We start from the raw sequence: 16,652 nt of genomic DNA, 5'->3' as shown, positions 1-16,652 counted from the left end.
CCAGTTTCAAGTATTTGGTTCCGAACCCTCTTACTCAGATCTTCATCTGGATGGCTCTCTAAAACAGGGCATGTTATATACCTTTATGAAGCCAAAATATTCCTTTAAATGCCAAAAGCTAGAACTTAAGCTTTTCAAATAGTATTGTGATAATTGGCCTCTTAGAGATTAGTATGGTGCTGTAGCAATCATCTTAATAAAAAAAATTGGCTGAGATTTTATGCAAAGATTAACTCAACACAAAACTTACTAAAACAGATCTTCAGTAAATTTCAATTAATTATACTCCAATCATCAATGATTTTTATCAAAGGATGCATACTCTTACGATTCAAAACCAAATATTTAAAGAGTGATTACACCTAACAGAAATTGACAGGAAAGTATTTTATTTAAAATAGTCAAAATAAAAGGCAAATAAGCATCTATATTTGTCTCATTTTAGAAAACACAGCTCTAAGGATCAAAGTAAGTTTCCAAACTCAATGCCAGAATTAAAATTTCATTTTACAGGAATGTTTAATAACAAATATTTGATGAACAGATTAAAATACTAAAGCTGCACAATAAATTAAAAAAGCTAATTTTTCTTCTTTACCAAAAGAATCATGAACTGATGAATTAACAATAGAAAGTTAATAATAATTTCAGAAAAAAGGCACGTCCAGGCAAAATATTCAAGGCGATTTGTAAAATACAGTGTTGTAATTCTACTGCGAATAATGAACTAACTACGAATAAATTACTCTGAAAATTCTACGATTCGACAGGAATATCCCCAAAAGCCAGGAGAAACTGTGTCTTTGCTGGGTGTTCCTGTGTTCCAAGGAAGAAGGCCCAAGGGAGTGTGACAGCCAGTGCTCCCGGCCCGCCGAGGTCCCGGCCCAGGGTCCACCGCCAGCTCCGCGCGGTCAGAGACTCGACCGTCTCTCGGGCCGTGGCACACACCTCATAATCGCAGCTCTCCACAGCACAGGGGCCAGCAAGAGGCTGAGCGTGGTCACACTCAGTATCAGGAGGTACACCTGCAACACAGAGACAGCGTGTTCACACAGGGCGTCGGCAGGGGTGCCTGCACGGTGTGAGGCCCAGCCTGTTCACACTGGGCGTCCGCAGGGGTGCCTGCCTGGTGTGAGGCCCAGCCTGTTCACACTGGGTGTCTGCAGGGGCGCCTGCGCGGTGTGAGGCCGAGTGTGTTCACACAGGGCGTCGGCAGGGGTGCCTGCACGGTGTGAGGCCCAGCCTGTTCACACTGGGTGTCTGCAGGGGCGCCTGCGCGGTGTGAGGCCCAGCCTATTCACACTGGGCGTCCGCAGGGGTGCCTGCCTGGTGTGAGGCCCAGCCTGTTCACACTGGGTGTCTGCAGGGGCGCCTGCGCGGTGTGAGGCCCAGCCTGTTCATACTGGGCGTCGGCAGGGGCGCCTGCACGGTGTGAGGCCCAGCCTGTTCACACTGGGTGTCTGCAGGGGCGCCTGCGCGGGGTGAGGCCGAGCCTGTTCATACTGGGTGTCTGCAGGGGCGCCTGAGCGGTGTGAGGCCCAGCCTGTTCACACTGGGTGTTGGCAGGGGCGCCTGCGCGGTGTGAGGCCCAGCCTGTTCATACTGGGCGTCGGCAGGGGCGCCTGCGCGGTGTGAGGCCCAGCCTGTTCATACTGGGCGTCGGCAGGGGCGCCTGCACGGTGTGAGGCCCAGCCTGTTCATACTGGGCGTCGGCAGGGGCGCCTGCACGGTGTGAGGCCCAGCCTGTTCACACTGGGCATCTGCAGGGGCGCCTGCGCGGTGTGAGGCCCAGCCTGTTCACACTGGGTGTCGGCAGGGGCGCCTGTACAGTGTGAGGCCTAGCCTGTTCATACTGGGTGTCTGCAGGGGCACCTGTGCAGTGTGAGGCAGAGCGTATTCATACTGGGGTCGGCAGGGGCGCCTGCGCGGTGTGAGGCTGAGCGTGTTCACACTGGGTGTCGGCAGGGGCTCCTGCGCGGTGTGAGGCCCAGCCTGTTCACACTGGGGTCGGCAGGGGCACCTGCACGGTGCACATTAGAGGCTACACCCGCAAACCAGAAGTCCAGTGCTACATTTTGGGCCACACCCAGGTACAGCCACAGGTGAGACAGCATTGGATGTGGATGCCTGACGCTGCACAGTTCCTGGAAGGCGTGGCCAGCCCTGAGGAATCGCAGGGCCGTGTCCCGGAGTCTGCGCTTCCTGGGGGCGGATCCTGCGTCTGCTGCAGAGCAGACAGGTCCACGCCGAGCCACACAGCCGGCAGCCCGGCCTGGTCTCGGTGGAGCCTGTCGGGCCTATCCACTCTGCATCGACCACATCCCCTATGCTTGAGTGCTAAGGCTGCTCCTGCCCCCTCCATGCACAGAACACAGGGGCAACTGTTTCACCCTGTGCGTGCAGCATGTCACAGCGTGTTGTTCGTTAACAGTAGCTTTTATAGAGCCCTCAGCCCACATTTGTGTTTCATGTCTCTCAGATGTTATTAATACACAAGTCAGCAGCTGAGCTTTAAACAATTAGTTTTCTAGCTGGGCATCATGGCCCAAGCCTGTAATCCCAGCACTCTGAGAGGCCAAAGTGGGAGGATTGCTCAAGGTCAGGAGTTCGAAACAAGCCTGAGCAAGAGCAAGACCCCATCTCTACTAAAAATTGACAAAAATTAATTGGCCAACTAATATATATAGAAAAAACTAGCCGGGCATAGTGGTGCATGCCTGTAGTCCCAGCTACTCGGGAGGCTGAGGCAGGAGGATCGCTTGAGCCCAGGAGTTTGAGGTTGCTGTGAGCTAGGCTGACGCCACGGCACTGTAGCCTGGGCAACAGAGTGAGATTCTGTCTCAAAAAAAAAGAAAAAAAAATTAGTTTTCTCTCCACAGGGAATACTGGTATCAGAGCACCCTGATTCTAACTCTCGTAAGAGGTAACTGTGAGAGCTCCGGCAGGACTACCCGGTAACGCGGTCCGCAGGATTCCGTGCGTGTGGGCAGAGACTGCGGGCCCCCACGCGCCCGCCACGGCAGAGGCTCCAGGCCAGGCCGGGCGCTGCGCTGACAGGCCTGGACCTCGAGGGCTGTGAGGCCCGCGGGCACACGCCCACCCGCAGGGCCGACCCCCGAGCCGGCCGGGACGCGCGGGCACTCACCTCCCGGGAGATGATGCCGGCCCTCCGCGCACGGCTCCCCAGCACGAAGGAGAACTCGCTGACCTGGGCGAGGCCTGCGGACACGATCCACCTGATGTGCCGGCTGCTCTGCGGCAGGACGAGCGACAGGACCAGCGCTGCCAGAACAAACTGCGAGAGCGGCCGCCGCGTTGGCGCGGGCGCGGCACGGCCCAGCCACGGCCGGACGCGCAACAGCAGACACGGACGGACATCATCGGGATGCCACGGCGGTTCCCGGATAGCTGACACACACGGGCAGGGCAGGTGCCCAGAAGGCACCGTGCAGTGCAAAGTATCGGGAGTAAGTCCACACAGAAGGCGGCAGACTCAGGATTTTGGTTCATTAGCAGAAAACAAGCCTTTACCCCAAATAGTATTAAATATTGACTATTACGTAGCATCCAAGATGGAAATTTTAAAAATAAGACAGATGCATGTCTCTGGTGTAAGCAGCCCAGAGCTGCTGGGGTACCCCAACAGTTGCCAGAGATTGTGACTCCTTAAAATGGAAATATTTTAAGCCAAATTTCACAATCCAGAAAGCCAGATGGCTACTGAACAGGTAGCCACACCTTACACGCTCACACAGGCAACTGGACAGTCTGTGGTCACCGAGAAGAGACAGAAGGAAAGTGCCCGATGCCAGTCTCAGGCCTTTACAACCTACACTGGCATCGGGCACAAGGGTCAAGTCACAACCCAAGGGCATATCTCAATCCAGAAAGGACTTTCTCCCATCACAACATTTGGGAATTCCCGATTTTCATCATCCGCGATTCCAAGACAACGGATGGTACTGACACCATGCCCCCGAGCCTGACCCACACCTGCCTCCCTGCAGCGGTCGAGCCGCCACGCAAGAGCCTCCTCCAGGATGTGGGCAGGAGGCGGCTGGGAGAGGCAGAGCCCCCGCGGACGGTCCTCCCCAAACACGGGGCAGCCTGGGCTCCCCACACATGCTGCGCTCACGGCTGGACACCAGGCCCCAGGAAGGAGGCTCAGCCGTGCAGCACGTGAGACCAGAGGCCCATGGACTCCACCAGGCCCAACTTACCTTCATGAGCACCACCGACAGGGTGAGGAACACCAACACCGTCAGCTCGTACACCACAAACGTGGGGAAGACGTGGAGCCCTGCTGAGACACAGGGCAGACAGGTTACTCACGAGCCTGGGAACACACTCCCACCAGGTCACACCCACCTCCCAAGGGCATGGCTGCGCCCTCAGTGTGCGTGAAGCTCGTTGCAATGAAAGAACTAAACGCCTGCAATCCGAGCACTCTGGGAAGATTGCTGGAGCTCAGGAGTTTGAGACCAGCCCGAACAACAGCGAGACCCCCGTCTCTGCCAACAAGAGAAAAATTAGCCGGGCTTGGTGGTGCCTGTAGTCCCAGCTACTGGGGAGGCAGAGGCAGGAGGATCACTAGAGCCCAGGAGTCTGAGGGTGCAGAGAGCTACGATGACGCCATGGCACTCTACCCCGGGGTGACAAAGTGAAACTGTCTCAAAAAAAAGTCCCATATTCTTGCAAGTGCTCTCATAAAAGGACCAGCAAATGCAGCGAGCCCGTGGGTCCTGGTGCAATCCCAGCCCCCGCCCTCCAAGGGCTCACTGCAGAGGGCTCAACGGGCTGCCTGGAGGCGCTCAGCCTGCTCCCCTCCACGGAGTGTTCAAGCCGAGATGCAGACGAGCCCTGAGCCCATCTGTGCAGCCTGACAGCACCGGGTGCCACGCTCAAGGGGACGTTTGTTGCCAACATTCCTTTTCCTTTTTTGTTTGGCTCAGACATTTGGAAAAACAACAGGAAACATTTTCCCTAAATATTTTTTCTCTCTGTGTTCCTGAGGCAACTCCTGGGGCCCCACCGGCTCACTTGGAAACCACTCGTGGACATACATGGCGCCCACTGAGGCCCTCTGTCTGCCCAGTGGCAGAACATTGAAATAAACGAAATTGAAACTAAAAAAAATACAGAAGATCAATGAAATGAAAAGATGGTTTTTTGAAAACATAAAATTGGCAAACCTTTAGATAGACTAAGGAAAAAAGAGCAAAATCAAGTAAATAAAATCAGAAATGAAAAAAGAGACATAACAACTGAGACCTTAGAAATACAACACATCATGAGAGACCTTGGTGAATGACTAAATGCCAACAAACTAGAAAACCTAGAAGAAATTAATAAATTCCTAGACACAAAACCTATCAGGATTGAACTATGAAGAAACAGAAAACCTCAACAAATCGATAACAAGCAATGAGATCACAGCTGTAGGAAAGCATCTCTAATTACATAAAAAAGAAAAATAAATTTAAAATATAAAAGAAAAACAAAATAGTTGTGTAGGAGGGGGAGAATAATAACTTTAAAATACAAAAAGTCTCCAATCAGAGAAAAGCCCAGGACCTGATGCATTCACCACTGAATTCTACTAAGCATTCAAAGAACTAGTAACAATTCTATTCAAATTCTTCAAAAAATTGAAGAGAGAACACTTGCAATTCATTCTATGAGGTAAGAATAACCCTGATACCAGAACCAGACAAGGACACAACAACAAAAAAAATTACAGGCCAAGATGAACACAGATACAAAAATCCTCAACGAAATACCAGCAAACAGAATTCAACAACACACTGAAAAGATCCTTCACCATGATCAAATGGGCTTCATGCTAGGATGCAAGGGTGGTTCAACATGTGAAAATCAATAAACATACTTCATATCCACAGAATCAAGGACAAAAACCATGTGATTACTTTAACAGATGCCAAAAAATCATTTGTTAAAATTCAGTAGCCCTCCATCATAAAAACCTCATCAGAATGGGTACAGAAGGAACAGACCTCAAAATAATAAAGGCCATAGATGACAGACCCATGGCTAATATCACACTTAACAGAGAAATATTGAAGGCCTTTCCTCTAAGGACCGGAACAAGACAAGGATGCCCACTTTCACCCATTTTATTCAACATAATACTAGAAGTCCTGGCCAGAGCAATTAGGCAAGAGAAAGAAATCAATGACATCCAAACTGGAAAGGAAAGAAGTCAAATTAGCCTTGTTTGCAGACGACATGGTCTTAACACCCAGAAAAACCTAAAGACTTCACCAAAAAAATGTTAGAACCGATACAGAAATTCAGTAAAGTAGCAAAATACCAAATCAACATACAAAAATCAGTGGCACTTATATTCACCAACAGCTAACAATCTGAAAAAGAAACTAAGAAATCCCATTTACAATAGCTACAAAATATACAAAATACCAAGGAATCAATCTAACCAAAGAGAAAGATCTATACAAATAAAAGTATAAAACTATAATGAAAGAAATAGAAAATGATACAAAAGGCAGAAAGATATTCCATGCTTGTGGATTAGAAGAATATTGTTAAATGGCAACACTACCCAAAGTAATTTATAGATCCAGTGCAATCCCTATCCAAATACCAAGAATACCAAGAAATACAAAGAAATAACATTCTTCACAGAAATAGAAAAAAAATCCTAAAATCTGTATAGAACCACAAAAGACCCAGAATAGACAAAGCCATCCTGAGCAAAGAGAACAAAGCTAGAGGCACCACAATACCTGACTTGAAAATACACTAAAAAGCTACAATAACCAAAACAGCATGGTACTAGCATAAAGACAGACACACAGACCAACACAACCTAACAGAGAACCCAGATATAAATCCACACATTTACAACCAATGCATCTTTGACAAATGCATCAAGAACATAACAATGAGGACAATAAATGGTACTAAATGGTACTAAATCTCTTCAATAAATGGTACTAAAAAAATTGGACAACTATATTAGGAAGAGTGAAACTAGATCCCAATCTCTCACCAAATACAAAAATCAAATCAAAATGAGTTAAAGACTTGAAGCAAAGACTAGGGGAGTCAGCAGGGGAAAGCTGGGGGGTGCTGGGGTCAGCAGGGGTGTGGACTGACGTGGGAGTCAGGAGGGGCACGGGGAGAGGACGGTGAGGAGGGACAGCAAGAGGAAGGTCAAATGTCAGCAAAGGCCGCACTGAGCACGGCGCTACCTTGTATACTAAGAATCTCTAGCTCCCAAATCCCCGGTGGAAGGGCCTATTCCACCTGGTGCAGGGTGCGCCCGACTTCGGGCTTTCCCTCTGGGACCATCTTGGCTATTTGAGGGGCCCCTCACACCACTTGGGAGCGTTTCCAAATCAGCTGCTCGGTTTTCAGTCTTGCAGGGGCTGCGCTGAGTCTGTGGACCTGCGGCCGGTGCGGGAGCGTCTTGGACGGCGGGCGTGCTTGCGTGGACAGAGACCGTGGCACCGGACGTCCACGTGACTTTGCCGCTGTCCAGTTCCTTCTCCAGCCTGCTGCTCCAGAGACCCTGACCACGGAGGTTTCCAGAGCAGCAGCCTGGACCTGCTCCAGTTAAGGGTTCTGTGTCAAAATTCGTATTTCCTGAAAACTTACCACTTTGACGCGTCAGTCTGAGTGGCTACACCACCGCAGTGCCCACCCACGGTGCCCCTCAGCGCCAATCAACTCGGGACGCACACCACTGATCCGTGGGCTTGGGGCCTCTTTTCCCTCCTTTAAAATAAGATTTCTCCTCACGCACTAGAAAAATGTGCAATAGTTTCTGGCCACTAGCAATCCAAATTGAGATACGTGGAACACATTTAATTTTTTTTTTTTTTTTTTTTTGATACTCGCTTTATTGCCCGGGCTAGAGTGAGTGCCGTGGCGTCAGCCTAGCTCACAGCAGCCTCAAACTCCTGGGCTCAAGGAATCCTCCTGCCTCAGCCTCCCGAGTAGCTGGGACTACAGGCATGCGCCACCATGCCCAGCTAATGTTTTTTTGTATATATATTTTTTTAGTCGGTCAATTAATTTCTTTCTACTTTTTTAGTAGGTACAGGGTCTCGCTCTTGCTCAGGCTGGTCTTGAACTCCTGACGTTGAGTGATCCTCCCGCCTCAGCCTCCCAGAGTGCTAGGGTTACAGGTTTGAGCCACCGAGCCCAACCTTAGTTTTTAAAATAACTTTATGCTGTATAAAACGTAAGCGTGCACACACACATCACAGACCCAGTCTGCAAGCACATGACAGACACGACTGTAACGAGAAGAGGAAAGACGACCTATCGATGCGAAGAAGACGATGGCCAGGAAGTCCCGGATGGGCTCAACGTAGGACGAGATCTCCTCGGTGGCCATGTGGCCCTGGGACGAGATGAGCGCTCCGGCCAGGAAGCAGCCCAGCTCCATGGACACATCCAGCAGCTCCGTGACCTGGAGGGAGCTGAGTGTTACACAGGACACGCGCAGCTGCCTGAGACCCTGCAGGACCGTGGCTCCCAGACACGCAGTGGCGTGCTGCAACGCGGCCCAGGGAACGGCTACTTCACGCGGTACATGGCCGAGACCACCCGCATGCTGCGTGGTCTCACCATGCGGGCCGCACGGGCCGCGTGTTTCACAGTCACCGGCTGGAGGTGCTCACACCGAAGCACAGCCGCTTCTCAGGGATGAACGCCCGCAGTGCCGCGGCCGGGCTGTGTGACAAAGCGCATGGGGACGTCGCTGTCGCGCCCGCCCACGGCGTCCCAGGGCACTTCTCAGGGTCGTGCACGGCCAGCCCGTCCTGGCCACCGCGAGAAGCCGCTTGCCACAGCGAGCCTTCCCAGCCCGCCACATGCGGACGGCAACAGACGCTGCACCGTTAACCGCCCGGTTATCATGGGACACCAAACATTGCTTTCAGAACGTAATCCCAGCACTCTGGGAGGCCGAGGCGGGCGGACTGCTCGAGGTCAGGAGTTCGAGACCAGCCTGAGCTATTTTAACCACTGATCACAAGCTTTCAGGGAGGCGGGCGACAGACCAGACCACACAAACGGCAGGATTTGAGAATTACCGTCAACATGAAGAAGATGAGGGCGGATATTCCCAGGATAAGGATTTCCTTGTTCCCTTTGCTCTCCGCGTGCAGCCGCCGGTAGTACGGTCCCACGAGGTACGTCTTCATGACGAGACACACGAGCAGGACGGCGGCCAGCGAGAACAGGATCCGGCCGGTCAAGACCAGCACCCGCAGCACCGCCACCGCCACGCTGAGGAGGAAGAGATGGACACGTCACTCCACTGCCTCGACATTTTTCCCTGAAACTCAACAAGAAAGTGACTGTCACTTTTTTCTTTAACATGCTACAGGATAAATCGCCCAAATCATACACATTTTTATTTTCAAATGCTAAAGAAAAACCCGTGAGTCACACTAATTTCAGAAATTAAGTTACTTAAATCAAACGCGGAAGGTGGCCTGTGTGCAATCGGTCCTTCACCGCAAGCACAACACTTCCTGGGAGGTGAGACCCCACCGGCAGCCGCCCTGCGTCAGTGGACGCCAGCGGGGAAGCTCCCCCAGGAGTGGCCCCACGTCCCTCGAGGACGCAGTCACCCTGGAAGCCGCGCCGTGGCCCCGCACTCGCCACCTGACTAGAGGACGCCAGCGCCTGTGGCAGGACGTCCCTGCGCCCGAGCCGGGCGCCCCGAAGCTCTCAGCAACTTCAAACTCCTGGGCTCAAGCCATCCCCCTGCCTCAGCCTCCCGAGTAGCTGGGACTACAGGCATGCGCCACCATGCCCGGCTAATTTTTTCTATATATATTTAGTTGGCCAATTAATTTCTTTCTGTTTTTAGTAGAGATGGGGTCTCGCTCTTGCTCAGGCTGCTTTTGAACTCCCGAGCTCAAACGATCTGCCCACCTCAGCCTCCCAGAGTGCTAGGATTACAGGCATGAGCCAACCCGTCCAGCCCACTCATATTTTCTCACTAATGTATAAGGCATCTTTGCAAAATAGAAACATAACCCTCTTTATTTAGTATGTGTATAAATATCTTTTTCCAATTTTCTTTTTCATTTTGTTATTTTCATTGTTTTAGAGACAGGGCCTTGCTCTGTCGCGCAGGCTGGAGGGCAGTGGTGCGACCACAGCCCCACACAGCCCCCAGCGATCCTCCCTCCTCGGCCTCCCCAAGTGCTGGGGCTGCCGGCCGGAGCCAGAGCTGGGCCCAGCTCCTCAGTACCGGCCTCCGCGTCCTGCTCTCGGCCCGGGCGGTGCTCGGAGGGAAGCAGCTCGCTTTCCCGTGGGAAAGGTCAAGATGAACTCTGACTAAAGCGTGACAAGGAGAACACTGATTTTATTTCTTAGATTTTTTAAATATAAATTTTGCCTGGTTATTAAAACTGGAAGAGAGGTTTTCCTGAAATATGGAGAAGTGTGTGTGTGTGTGTATAGATATATATATTAGGGGGAAATCATCATAGACCTACTAGTCTCCCAGGAGAAAAGCATTGAAACTTGCTGTATGTATGTTTCTAACCTCTTCACTCATTTTCTCCTGCATATGGTTAAACACCACGTCTAACTTCGACAGCCCTGAGACACGACTCACACACCACACCACTTGCCCACTTAAGCACACAATTCAGCGGCTTCTAGGACACTCACAGGGCTACGCAGGCATCACCACAGTCGAACTCAGAACACACTGGCAACCCCAGGAGAAACCCTGCACCTGCGACCACCCACTGCCCTGCCCAGCCCCTGGCAACCGCTAATCCACTTTCGGTCTCTGTGGACTTGCCTGTCAACGGGTATTTCATACAAATGGAATCACACAGTATACGGCCTTTGTGTCTGGCTTCTTTCACTGAGATCCTGTTTTCGGGGCTCATTCACACTATAGTATGAATCGGCACTGCATTCTTTTTTACAGCTTAATCACCTTTCATTGTGTGGATATACCACACTGTGTATATCCATTCATTAGCTAACAGACAAGTGCATTCTTAATACTTGTTAATGAATAATGACACTTGAACATACACGTGCAGGTCTGGCTGGCAGAGCAGAGGTCTGTTCACACCAGCATCACCACATGCATGTGAGAAGCTCACTGCCCGACAACGTCATGACACACACAAAACACTCCACTCAGCACCAGCAGAATATACATTTCCCACAGGTGACTCTGGAGCATTCACCACAGGCCATAAAACAAACCTCGACAGTTTACAGAACTAAAAACCATACAAAGTGCTCTCTGACCACAGTGGAGTCAATCTAGAAACCAGTAACAGAAAGGCCACAGAGAATCTCCAAATGACTGGAAATTAAGCAGCACTTCTAAACAGTCCATGGATCAAAGAGGAAGCATCAAAGGAAATTTAGAATGAAAATAAAAATACAACATATCAAAATATATGAGATGCAGCTAAAACCATGCTCAAAGGGAAATTTATAGTACTAAATGCTTACACAAGAAGAAACATTTTTTTTTTTTTTTTTTTTTTTTTTTTTTTTGAGACAGAGTCTCGCTTTGTTGTCCAGGCTAGAGTGAGTGCCGTGGCGTCAGCCTGGCTCACAGCAACCTCAAACTCCTGGGCTCCAGCGATCCTTCTGCCTCAGCCTCCCAAGTAGCTGGGACTACAGGCATGCGCCACCATGCCCGGCTAATTTTTTATATACATATCAGTTGGCCAATTAATTTCTTTCTATTTATAGTAGAGACGGGGTCTCACTCTTGCTCAGGCTGGTTTTGAACTCCTGACCTTGAGCAATCCGCCGGCCTCGGCCTCCCAGAGAGCTAGGATTACAGGCGTGAGCCACCGCGCCCGGCCAAGAAGAAACATTTTAAATAAATAATCTACGTTTACACCATGAGAACCTAGAAGCAGAAAAATGAACCCAAAGCAATCAGTAGGAAGGAAATAATAAAAACAAGGGTAGTGGCCGGGCGCGGTGGCTCACGCCTGTAATCCTAGCACTCTGGGAGGCCGAGGCGGGTGGATTGCTCAAGGTCAGGAGTTCGAAACCAGCCTGAGCAAGAGCGAGACCCCGTCTCTACTATAAATGGAAAGAAATTAATTGGCCAATTAAAAATATATACAAAAATTAGCCGGGCATGATGGCGCATGCCTGTAGTCCCAGCTACTCGGGAGGCTGAGGCAAGAGGATCGCTTGAGCCCAGGAGTTTGAGGTTGCTGTGAGCTAGGCTGACGCCATGGCACTCCCTCTAGCCTAGGCAACAACGTGAGACTCTATCTCAAAAAAAAAACAAACAAAAAAAACAAGGGTAGAAACCAATGAAATTGAAAACAGAAAAATAGAGAAAAATCAATGAAACAAAGAACTGGTTCTCTGAAAAGAATAATAAAATCGCCAAACCCCTAGGAAGATTAACAAAGGAAAAAGAGAAGATGCAAAGTACCAACATCAGGAATGAAACAGGTATCACCACAGACTCTGCAGATACTAAAACGATAAAGGAATACTACAAACAGCCATATACACACAAAACTGACTGACACAGGATGGAACAATTCCTCTAAAAGCTAAACTACCACAACTCGACAACATGAACTAGATACTTTTAATAGCTCTGTAACTACTAAACAAGTTAAATTTGCAACTTAAGCAAACTCCCCCAAAAGAAATCTCATGACCCAGATGGTTTTACTGATGAACTCCACCAAACATTAAAGAAGAATTAATATCAATTTTATATAATGTTTTCCAGAAAATAAAGAGGAAGGGATACTCCCAAAATCATTTTATGAACCTAGTATGACTCTTAATACCCAGATAAAAAGTGTACGTAAAAAAAGAGAACCACACACCAATATCTCTCATGAACTTAGATCCCAAATCCTCCATAAATGAGCAAACTGAATGCAGTAATGTATAAAAAGAATCATATACCTAGACCAGATAGGATTTATGCCAGGTGTGCAAGGCTGGTTCAGCTTTCAAAGCTCAATCAACGCCATCCACCATGTCAACTAGTCAAGGAAGAAAAAGTGCATGGCCACATCAACTGGTACAGAGAAAGCACCCAACAAAACGATAAACACTGCCAGCCAATGAGGCAACGTCCTCATCTTGACAAAGAATATTTACAAACACCTACAACTATCGTGGTGCTACGTGGTGACAGTGAACCACCCCTCAGTCAAGAGGAAGGCAAGGTGCCCTCTCACGTGATCTTGCTCAATACAGTGCTGGAAATTCTAGCCTGTGCAATAGGGCAAGAAAAAACCCAAAGCGTTCAGATCAGAAAGGAAGAAATAAAGTACATGAGACAGGTCTTAGCGTTCAAACTGGTTCCAAAAGAAACTTCCAAAAAGTCTACCAACTTTGGCCCAGTTGCACCCTCACTGCAAGAGACGTAATAAATGCAGCCTCTGGAGATACTTAAGGCACAATATTTGTATGCATAAATCACGGTGCATTTGCTTAGCACAAACCCGAGTGTTCAGTCCTGTGCCCGATTCCCCCTCACACCTCATGGGGCACCTAGACTTCCCAGTTGTGTGAGTTTTCTCACTGGCACCCTCAGAATGTATTTCACACGGCGTAACCTACACCCTTCTGTGCTCACGAGCCTGCGCCACGTGAGCTCTGGACACCTCTGGAAAAGGTACTAGGTAGGGTTTTCACACAGACGGTTCTAACCAGAGCAACAAGGCGCGCCCAGCAGGGGCTTACCTGGCGGAGGCGCCGGCCCCGGCCTGGATGAGCGTGGGCAGGACGGCCATGAACAGCCCCAGCTGCACGTCCTGGGTCACCAGCACCCCCAGCAGCACGGCGCTGTAGTCCAGGTCGCCTGCGGGGAGACAAGGGACCGAAGGCGCAGGGTCGCCGCGAGCTAACGTCCTGAGCCAACATTTCGGCTTCTGATTATCTTTCACATTTTTTAAAGCAATTTTTGTGAAACCCTAGATAAGTCAAAAATTCGTGTTATTTTTGAATATTTGCTCTATCATGGAACCAGTGCAGCACAGACAGCTCGAAATATCAACAAAATGTTTGGTAAGGATGCGGCTAATGAACACACAGTGCATCAGTGGTTTGAGAAGTTCTGTTCTGGTGATTTTAACCTTGAAAGTGAGCCACGTGGGCGACCTGAGACCAAGGTGGACAATTGATGAGCTGAAAGCTGTAGTGGAAGTGAATCCATCTCAACCTACGTATGAATCAGCAGCAAGGTTTAACATCACTATTCCAACAATATTGGACCATTTGAAGCAAATGGGCAAGGTAAAGAAGGTGGATAGATGGGCGTTCTGCATGAATTAAATGAGCATCAGAAGAGAAATCGCCTCGAAGCTTGTCTTTCTTTGCTGTCACTACATAAAGGCGAGCCATTTCTACACCGTATTGTTACGTGTGATGAAAAATGGATTCTTTTTGACAACAGCAAGCGTGCAGCACAACGGTTGGGTACAGATGAACTGCCGAAGCACAGTCCAAAACTGAGTATTCATCAAAAAAGCTAGTGGTGTCCATTTGGTGGTCCAGCTGGTATTATCCACTACGGCTTCATGAAACCTGGTCAATTGATTATGGCGATGTTCACCACAACCATTTGGATGAAATGATGAGGATGCTTGAGATTAAGCAGCGGAGACTGCTCAACAGAAACAAGACAATCCTCTTGCAAGACAACGCTCGGCCACATGCCGCACAAACAATGCCGCTCAAACTACAGAGGCTGAACTTGGAGACCCTGTCACCTACTATATTCACTACACCTTGCACCAACTGATTACCCCTGCCTTCCAGGCTTTGGGCCACTTCTTGCAAGGAAAAATATTCAATTCTCAACAGGCTGTGGAAAACGCCTTTCCTGATTTCATCACCACTTGCTCTCCAGGCTTCTCTGCTGCTGGCATACAAAAGCTACTGTTCAGGCCGGCGCGGTGGCTCACGCCTGTAATCCCAGCACTATGGGAGGCCAAGGCGGGAGGATCACTCAAAGTCAGGAGTTCGAAACCAGCCTAAGCAAGAGCAAGCCCCCATCTCTGCTATAAATAGAAAGAAATTAATTGGCCAACTAAAAATATATAGAAAAAATTAGGCAGGCATGGTGGCGCATTCCTGTAGTCCCAGCTACTTGGGAGGCTGAGGCAGGAGGATCGCTTGAGCCCAGGAGTTTGAGGTTGCTGTGAGCCAGGCTGATGCCACGGCACTCTAGCCCAGGCAACAGAGTGAGACTCTGTCTCAAAAAAAAAAAGAAAAAGAAAAAGAAAAAAAAAGCTACCATTCAGATGGCAAAAATCCGTCAATAGTTAGAGATATGATAAACTACACTTTTGATTGGAAATCTGACATTTCATATATAGTTACCTGATATTAAAAACTAAAGACTCACCACTTCTAACATTTTCATCTTTTTGCACACTTTGCACTAATTTTTGTGCTTATCACTATTAGAAGCATTCTATTTTTTCCTGTTTTTCCATTCCTTTTACCAAACAGTTTAAATGTCAGAAAATAAGGAATATCATCACAATGCTCAAATATCCACTACTGAATGTTGCTGAATTTTAAAACTTTTGACATCTTCACGCCACATTTTTGGAAAGAAATAAAACAGTCCAGGCCCCGCCGAGAAGCCCGTGAGCTGTGCTGGGGGCCTCGCTCCTCCCACACCCAGGCGCGACTGGACGCAAGGTTTACCAGCTACCTTAATACTTGTGTATTTACAAACACCGAGTTTACTTTGCAATTTTAAACCTGTACACAATCAACATTTCTGCAACTTGCCTTTTTTATTTTTGTGCTCAGCATGATATCTGAAAACTCTCCATGTTGATGCGCAAAGCTGGTTCATTTTGAAAACTGTTGTGGAACATACTGCAATTTATCCATTCATCTATTTTTTTTTTTTTTTTGAGACAGAGTCTCGCTTTGTTGCCCAGGCTAGAGTGAATGCCGTGGCGTCAGCCTAGCTCACAGCAACCTCAAACTCCTGGGCTCAAGCAATCCTCCTGCCTCAGCCTCCCGAGTAGCTGGGACTACAGGCATGCGCCACCATGCCCGGCTAATTTTTTCTATATATATTAGTTGGCCAATTAATTTCTTTCTATTTAGAGTAGAGATGGGTCTCGCTCTTGCTCAGGCTGGTTTCGAACTCCTGACCTCAAGCAATCCACCTGCATCAGCCTCCCAGAGTGCTGGGATTACAGGCGTGAGCCACGGCGCCCGGCCTCCATTCATCTATTGATGGACATTCAGGATGTCAAGTTTTCTGCTATTACAAACAACGCTGCAATGAAAATTCTGGCATATTTATCCGGAAGACTTTCCTTTCCTTTGCTCGTATTTTCACAAGAAGGGCTTTTCCCCCACTCCTGCCTCGCACACGCTACCCCGCCAGGACCAGGGCACTTTGCGTGGGAAGGGACGCGGCTCCTCCTCCCCTGGCGAGCCAGCCAGCCCACGGCAACCGCCCGGGCGCTCGCTCGCTGGCAGGTCTGAGCTCTGGGGGCGGCACGGCCCAGGAGGCCTCTGCAGGTCAGAGCTGCACAAGGCCGGGCAGGCAAGTCTCGCTCCAGGGTTGAGGGGGAGGCTGAGGAAGCCCAGCCCTGCCGCACACTCAAGCCACATCTGTGCCTTTCACATCTGTGTCCTTTCCT

At 49.3% G+C, this 16,652-nt stretch overlaps 1 protein-coding gene across 5 annotated transcripts in view; it reads right to left on the bottom strand.

The window, feature by feature from the left end:
• Positions 1–376: 376 nt before the first annotated feature.
• The window catches only part of SLC9D1 (solute carrier family 9 member D1), a 42,192-nt gene continuing 25,916 nt past the window's right edge, over positions 377–16,652 (bottom strand). For 4 of the 5 annotated variants that reach the window (XM_076009610.1, XM_076009612.1, XM_076009609.1 and 1 more), the window contains 6 exons: positions 13,720–13,837; positions 9,084–9,279; positions 8,308–8,458; positions 4,221–4,300; positions 3,146–3,408; positions 377–1,025 (listed from right to left, as the gene is read on the bottom strand). In XM_076009610.1, coding sequence (XP_075865725.1) covers positions 1,013–1,025; positions 3,146–3,408; positions 4,221–4,300; positions 8,308–8,458; positions 9,084–9,279; positions 13,720–13,837 — 821 coding nt within the window. In that variant the 3' untranslated portion in view covers positions 377–1,012. The remainder of the gene's footprint in view (positions 1,026–3,145; positions 3,409–4,220; positions 4,301–8,307; positions 8,459–9,083; positions 9,280–13,719; positions 13,838–16,652) is intronic. The other variant, XM_076009613.1, reaches the window with a different exon arrangement.

This window comes from Microcebus murinus, chromosome 13 (genome assembly GCF_040939455.1).
Source record: "Microcebus murinus isolate Inina chromosome 13, M.murinus_Inina_mat1.0, whole genome shotgun sequence".
Taxonomy (NCBI): domain Eukaryota; kingdom Metazoa; phylum Chordata; class Mammalia; order Primates; family Cheirogaleidae; genus Microcebus; species Microcebus murinus.
This window is presented reverse-complemented; position numbering and strand designations above follow the sequence as displayed.